The sequence below is a fragment of the Ruditapes philippinarum genome, unplaced genomic scaffold, assembly GCF_026571515.1.
Source record: "Ruditapes philippinarum isolate M1 unplaced genomic scaffold, ASM2657151v2 ctg1814_1_1_1_1, whole genome shotgun sequence".
In the NCBI taxonomy this organism is placed as follows: domain Eukaryota; kingdom Metazoa; phylum Mollusca; class Bivalvia; order Venerida; family Veneridae; genus Ruditapes; species Ruditapes philippinarum.
Genome location: NW_026865770.1, coordinates 81,687 through 90,001, shown reverse-complemented (window position 1 = coordinate 90,001; position 8,315 = coordinate 81,687). Strand labels below are relative to the sequence as shown.

The 8,315-nt window shown below is 30.6% G+C and overlaps 1 protein-coding gene across 1 annotated transcript; it reads left to right on the top strand.

Moving 5' to 3' along the window:
- The first annotated feature begins 1,306 nt into the window (after window positions 1-1,306).
- LOC132730240 (uncharacterized) lies at window positions 1,307-5,797 on the top strand. The gene is made up of 2 exons (XM_060716119.1): window positions 1,307-1,912; window positions 5,714-5,797. The coding sequence occupies exons 1-2, from the start codon at window positions 1,307-1,309 to the stop codon at window positions 5,795-5,797; spliced, it is 690 nt and encodes a 229-aa protein (XP_060572102.1).
- The last annotated feature ends 2,518 nt before the right edge of the window (window positions 5,798-8,315 follow it).

The window sequence follows — 8,315 nt, the reverse complement described above, 5'->3', positions numbered from 1 at the left end:
ATAGGGAAAAACCCCCACAAATTTATTATCAAATGATTAATTTTTCCCTTTATATAAAACGGGGTTTTACTCAATTTTGGGGCCTTTCCCCTGGCCCATAAGTCGTATAAGAAAGTATGAAACAGCGGGGAAAAAAGAGAAAAAGTAAAATCCCCCTCCACCAAACTTAGACGATTGTTGTTAAAACAGGAACGGGCCACTAATCAGGGTGCACATGAGGCACTGGAAGGAGATACATATCAGTCTTGTAAGTTTATATGTAGAACACTTTAGAACATATTCAACATATAATGCATATGATGTATATATACAGAGAACATGTAGTTCACATGAATGTACACAAAAAAACTTTGAATGCTAGCACTTTAAAGGTAGTACAAAATATGAAAAACAAGATCAAACCTAAAAAGTAAACCTTTAGTACAAACCTAAAAATATGTATAGCGTTTGTAGAACACCTGTGTTGCAAATGAATACTGCATACATGGACATATGTTGAACAAATGTAGAGCACAAATATAATGCTTATTGAACACATGCTCTGTACATGTTATAAAAAAAACACACACACAAAAAGATCAGAATATGTGTAGTATAAAACAAATATGAAGTTTACATTATATTTTGTTTGGATCAAATACAATTTTGAATAATTTGTTTGTTTTCAGACAATGGCATTTTACATAGAGTTTATTTCATGATTTACAATGTTAATTACTTGAAAACTTAATTATACAGGTATTGGTCATGCAGAAACTGTTAATGTCGAGAAAATACCTGATTTAATTCCACGGGGGAAGTTCAAGCCTGCAAAATTACATGGAAAGCCAGCTATTATATCCTTTGACTTGGAAACAACTGGGCTAAGTGAGTTATCATTTTTACAATTTTCAATTTACAAATGATTTCAAATGTTTCAAAGATCTTTATAACTTACATTATTTCATATCCTTTAGTTGGTTTAGACATATTTTTATTCAAGGTAATATATACATGTTAATAATTTACAATTATAGCAGAAAGGAATATCCTTTTTTGTATATTCAAAGACTTTGTTACTGCCTATATGGATTGTGGATGTATGCTTTATCTGAACAGCAATTCACCATACAAATAGTTATAAAATTGTGTTTATAATTATATTTTAATGTATGTTACAGTTCAAGGAGGAGTGCTACCTCAGATAACACAAATTTCTGCAGTAGAAGTTGTGTCAGGGCAATAATTCAACACATATGTCAACCCGACAGTTCCCATTGATAGAACATCCACTAGTGTTACTGGAATAACATATTTTAAAGGCCAGATGACAGTTAATGGAACAACGGTTCAATCTGTGAATATTAGATCAGCAGTTGTTGACATGATCGCCTGGATTTCTAAATTTCAAAATGTTTTTTTAGTTGCACATAATGGACGTAGGTTCGATTTCCCAATTTTGGTTACAACGCTAACAAATCTCGGAGTTCTTGATAAGTTTTCAAAGTGTGCATTTATGGATTCTTTGTCTGTGTTTAGAAAACTTTATCCTAAGCAATCTTTGAAACAAGTTGACCTTGTATCCTCTATTCTTGGTGAAGTGTATGATGCACATAATGCCATTGAAGATGTAAGGGCACTCGGAAAGTTAATTCAGCATGTGAATCTCCCAACTAAAGACTTAATGGAACATAATTTCAGTCCATCAGCAGTAGCCAACAACATCATGTTCAATAGGACTAAAGCCTCAAATTTACCGTCATTGAATCCTTTGCTTTATACAGGAGTAATGAAAAGACCTACTGCTGAAAACATTGCAGGATCTGGATTAAATTTGTCACATTTAAAGCTGTTGTATTGTCGCGGTGGGGAGGACGCTTTACGGGATGTTTTCACAGCTAAGAATTCTGAAGGCTTGCCTAGAGTCACAAATGTAAAGAAATTATTGAATGAAATTATTCCTAAAATGTCAAAGTTTTTTAAATAAAAAAAGTGATTAGGTAACTTGTTTGAAAAGTACTTGGAAAAAATATTTTTGATACATGTGTGTTATTTATTCAAAAATAGAACTCGGCATTGACACTAATAAAAGACATTATATAATATACTTTAATGAATTGGTGTTACTCAACTTAACTTATAGCTACAATTTTTATGATTAGTTGTATAAGTTCAACTATGTCTTAGAAAGATATGAAAATATTTGCAATTATTCACTTATATTTCATCATTCACTGAAATTTCATAGAGTAGTATCAAACGGTTTTGTGAGAGGTAAAATTTCAAAACAATTATAAATATAGGCTTAGAAATTGTTCTACTATGTCTATGACAGAAATCATATATATTGTGATTATATGACTGATATTTTCATTATTTTAAATATATGATCTGGGTATATTTTCAATACTTGAAATCTGGAAATAAAATGAATATTTTAGTTTCCGCATGTTACGCTTTTTTCACTTTTTTGTTAAAATTGTGCGGGCAAATTGTTTGATTGGCCTTTTTCCCCCTTAGTAATAGGGTGTTGATGAAAAATAAGCGCTAAAGTTTTAATGAATATTCATGTACTTGAAAAAATATCAATAATTGGAGGTGGAGCTTTTTTGCCTTCAGTCAGATGGCGGCCATTTTTATACAATTTATTACCGAAAATCAAAATTGTTTTCTATTTTCCCCTATCAAGATTCATTTTTAAGCCTGATGTTTTATAAAATGACCCTTTCTGATTCATATATACTAATTTTGGTGGTAATAACACCATATTTGAGTAAGAAATGACACTTTTACCTACCATACAGGTAAAACAAAATTAGAAAATTTTCAAAATAAGGGGGGGGGGGTGATAAAAAATTATGAATATTTTTTTTATTTACATGGAAAGATGGTCTTAAAATTTGAAGATAAGTCAGTAAAATGGTACAGATTATGAAAATAATATGCAAAAACAAGTTTGAAATGATGTCCATTAGAGGTGTGCTACCTTAAATACCATTAAATGGCAACAAAAATGAACAACTGTTTTAATCAAAATATATAATATTCAAACGTTTTAAGCTCTTTTATCTCTCCTTCATGTAAAAACGCTTCTTATCCCAACAACATGATTGCAGACATGCAAACAAAAATCATTTGTTGTGTTTCAACGCAAAAATGCCGCACATATGAACTTATAACAATTTAAGTTTATGCATATCAAAATAAATTGGACATGTCTATAATAAAAACAGGAATAGATTTTTAGAAAAGGCGGGGAACAATAAAACGAGCGGTTTGCTGCAAAAAATTAATATGTTCAAGTTGAATAGAAAATTATTGCATATAGACATAAAACGTAAAAGTAAATCCTTTAAAATAGCAAACCTTCAAATGTAACAGGAATTCCGTTGAGGGTCAACGCCTTAAAACATTAAATTTGAAAAATCTAACATATATCAATTTAGGCACTGCAAACAAAAACACATGAAAACGATAAAAAAGAAGTACACTTTCAATTTGATTTTGAATAGATTAGTTAGTGCTATTCTTAGCTGGCTTTAGTTAACAGTGTTTAACCGCTTTTCGGTTTAGGTCAATTTGCATAGAAAAAAATGATAATATACTTGAAAAACGGAACGGGTGAATGATCTGTAAAACTGTTATTGTACAATTTGCAATAATATTTCCAGTCCCGGCATGTCAAAAAATATATGAATAATCAAGCCATCTACAACTTGGCATATGAGGCTATTCTAAGCTTTTTGTCATGAACAGTCCATACCGATATAGCTATGGTATTTAGATAGACATTCTGACATAGTTTGTAATAGATTATATGTAAATATAAAATGTAACAGATGTTTATGACAGTACAATTTCATTTCGACAGCTGAAAACATTTACATAGGGAACAAAGTAAATGATTGGTTATATCAGAGCATTTCATCTTTTTCTATAATTGACCTTTCCTTTAACCGTAAGATAAAATATAAATTCATAAGCAGCGTTTGTAAATAAAACGTAACAGATTTTATCTGGAAACACATCCCCTATAATTTTTTTTTAGAAATAACCATTGAATGTATATGCCTAATTGATATTATTCTTAAAAGTAAGAGTAAAAAAGATATTGACATGCACTGTATCAAAGGCCCGTTAAACCTAAAAAATGCTATAATTTCTCATTACCATGTTGGTTCATTTACAGTTTCAAAAAGAGTATCTATATAATCAGATAACAGTGGAAAGTTAATAACCGATACAATTTGAATGTTTGTTTCTACTTTTTTGTACGCTGTTTTGTTATCTTTTTTTATAAGTTGGTCCCTTTTGATTTGCTCGTGTTGAAATAATTCAAGCTTGCAGCAGAAACATGCGCAGTTAGTTGTGTGTTAAGTAACCGCAATTTGTTTGCTTTACTGCTTTAAGCCTTTGAATCATAACATATTGTTTGTCACATACTGAGCGATTGCAAATTTAACATATATTCAAGTTTGCAAAATTTAATATATATATATACATAGGTATATATTTCAATTTGTCGAATTACAGGTCTCTATTTTTTTCTTGTCTATCATGCCTAGTCAAAATTGTACTTCTATTATAACGACGACATATACAATTCCATCCAGCTAAATTGGTAAAACTGCCTTTAAAACTATGGATTGTGCGGTAGTTCACTCTGTAGGCCATACTTAATTTGTGTAGGGTTTCATTTGCGTCTGTCAACAGCTGAGCTCATATAAATTCAGCTTAATTATTTCGAGAAAATCCGAACTTATAACGAAAATTGCATGTCATATACACAATTAAATTTTTGTTCTACAAAACTGAAAATGAAAGCATTGACTAGTGAGTTAAGCCAAATAGAATAAATGATAAATGAACTGTCTATGCTATAGCAATTTTCGTCTTGTATTTTTTTTAAAACAACATCTAAATAAATATTGATACTTTACGTTTACGCTCTTCCATGCAGTCGACTTAGCTTGTACATCTTTGTCCATTTTATTTATTGATTTATCAGTGCATTTGGGTTCTGTGATATATAATGTTTACGTTTATTGTCGTTGAAGAAAGAAGCACTCAGAAAGAAATATCATACACAGAATTTCCATTTCACAAATGAAAAACGGATCTCTTTATTAGACGAAATAACATTTCATGAAAGTATTGCTTCATATAAGCTTTAAGCTATACAAGTGTTTTGACAATAATATACATAGTATGGTATCGCTTCAGCATGTTTTATTAAGGCTATGATTAACCTGTGTTTCGAGCAATCTTTGAACGTTTTATATGACGAATTTAATGTCAATACAAATAACTCAAAAGCTTATACTCCCAACCTTGTATGTATGTTTAGGCCACACTTTGACGTATGGCTGTTGCATAAATCTGCTGAATTAAGTTATGAAAGTATTTAAAAATGTTAAAATCATCATATATATATACCAGGCCTGCCTTTAAAAATGTTACTGTCGATGCGATTTGTTTTCATCAGTAACTGTTGAAGAAAATCTGAGATCAGTAGAGAAGTTAAAAACGATGTTGGAAAAAAAGAGAATGTCACAGAGTTTTTATTTAAATTCACCACTTATTAGACAGATGTTCCATTGCGAACCATAATTACTTTTATTTATAAAAAATAGCTTTCTATATATAATTCTGTCAAACCATGCAACCTGTCCATAAGTTATCAGTATAATCAAATGTGTTGATATTATATTATGTATATCTCTATTTCTTGTAGCTACTAGGAAACAAGTTTATATTTTTATACATGGCACATATGTATGGCAATCTTGTGACGCTATTGAGAGATGATATATCTTAAACATCGAGCGAATGACTGGTCTTAGTATATTTTCTTATTGTATCCAAAGCTAAAATTTCTAATTTAAGATGAATTAAGGATCTTAATAGACAAAACGTGTCTGTTCTTTAATTGTAAAGCACTTTCTTACAAATTAAGTGTAAGGAACAATGTTTAATTGAAAGACATTTTGTAATTATCTTTTCATTTGTCCTGCTTGTAGACAATTAATATCAGTAATTTGTTGTCATGCTTTAGTTACACAAATCGCCAAGTATTAGTTTGATGTTTCTTGTGTCGCACTACTGATTCTCTGTAATAATAAATTTATGTCACATTTATTTGAACAAAACCAATACAGCCGAAATCTTTGCGTCGATTTGTCCGCATATTTACAGTCAGTAGTTGTTTATTTGTATGGGTATAACGGGATATTGACAAATTACCACGCCAAACACTATGAATGTTTGAACTGAATAAGCTTAGTGTATGTTAACTATGTAAAATTAAGGTTTTTTTTTTCATATAAGAAGTAATGTAATGGATGGAACTGATGACATATGTCCTTAAAGTAAATTTACCCGATACAATCTACCATTAGCAGTAACTATCATGAAATTAAAGAAGGAACTGTATATCAGTGACATATTAATTACAAACTAAACAAAATAGGCTATTGTCTCCTAAAGTAGATAAAATGAAAATGAATGTGCTATTCTAGTGTGTCCAATTCTATCTTTAGTCGCTATGTTCGAAATGCGCCTCATGTTGGTGATATACACCAATACGAGTTCCTTGGTAAATTACAATAATATAATAGTGATTGGATAATACTGCTTATAATTTCAGAAAGAGGAGATATATCCAAAGTCCGTACTAGATCACATATTTTCTTTCACTATAATTTATGTGTGGATTAGAGGTTTTGTTTGTTTCTTTAATACGAGTCCAAGAAATTTTGCTTCATTATCAACACGAATTTTGTACCCGAATTTGTAAAGTTCTGGATCATTTTGACGTTTCCTTAATCGACAAATATTGCGATTAATTTAAAGATTAATTAAATTATATGAACAGTTATTTATTTCTTACCTGCCTGAAAAGTGCACATTGATGTCATATAGCAATTGTAGCTGAAAGAACATTTTATTTTAACATAACAAGGATCATGGTAAAATTGAACAATACTCTCTTATTTTAGTAGTTGAAATATAGGTAAATAATACTTTATTGACAAACTGAACTACTAGTTACATTCAGTTTAACTTTGAAAAAATTAAAGAAAATAATCTTAATATCTGAATTTCATTTTAGGTAAACTTTTATATTATTAGTTATAAAGATTACATGGCCCTATATAAACGGTTGTTCGTAAATATAACCCGAGCCGCAGGGCGAGGCTTATATTGCCAACAACCGTTTATATACGACCATATAACTTGTCAGAAATATTTATTTCTTAATAAATCGACAGCAGCCGTGTATATACAACTATATACTGTATATGTAGAAATATTTGCGGGCTTTAAATTTTCGCGGTCTTCGCGGTGACATTCGATCCGCGAATATTTCTACACCAATAATTTCTTAATAGTCATATTTTCGCGCATCTCTAGAACAATGTATTTCAGTGTGTTCACGGCTGCCATTTGTCTGGTATCCGTGGCGCTTTCAAAGAGTGATTCTACTGTTGTATAAACTGTACATGTACCATTCACCTCTGTATATAAATCAGTTTGCTAGTGTTTTATTATTATTGTTGTTTGACTGATATGATTATCGGATTCTTGTATGAGTATATACATGTTTGAACAATACCATTGCATCACGCTATTTATTTCATAGTCTGAGTCATAAACGCATCAACATCTGATCAGATTATAATTATTTTGTTTTTCTAAACAATACAACACAACACAACATTAACGATTTTAACTGATTGAAACATGGAAAACAAAACACAATTACTCAGTTAACATTTTAACAATTATGGTCTCATTCAGTGCTGTTTTAAACTATAAAAAATCACGCACGTTAGCGGACATTCTTTTGTTTTCCATAATCTGTCCGCTAGACAAATTGAATTTCTTTGTTCTGTTCAATAGCGTATTGCTTGACACCAGGTTAAAGTATAAAGTATGTAAAATGAAAGAGGGCTGCTTACGAAAACCATTGCCTAATCGTGTAAGAGTAATTTCCCTTATTATTTTTTACCTGATGGGTGTACTCGAATTTATGATTTTCGGCAGTCACCTCCGCGAATTCAAAATAGCGCGAATATTTGTATATACCCCCAAAATGGACCTTTCCGCGAAAAGTTGCTTCTGCGAATTTAAATACACATACAGCAAACGTCATGATTATCCAATGAAAAACGACGCTACAAACGTGCAGTATTATGACAGTATAAAACTCTAACTTCAGATCTGTAAATCTCATGTTTAATTTTTATTTCAAATACACCACATGTTCACCCAAACGTCTCAGCAAAGAAATAATTATATTTTCTCACCGTGATAAAACTATGTTGACAATGTGT

What these genes read in the sequence shown, in the direction of transcription:
- LOC132730240 (XM_060716119.1), top strand. Translation starts at nt 1,307, where the DNA reads ATGACAGTTAATGGAACAACGGTTCAATCTGTGAATATTAGATCAGCA. An exon ending in GCTTGCCTAGAGTCACAAAT is followed by an intron (nt 1,913 to 5,713) that starts GTAAAGAAATTA and finishes TATTTCTTGTAG; the next exon opens with CTACTAGGAAACAAGTTTAT.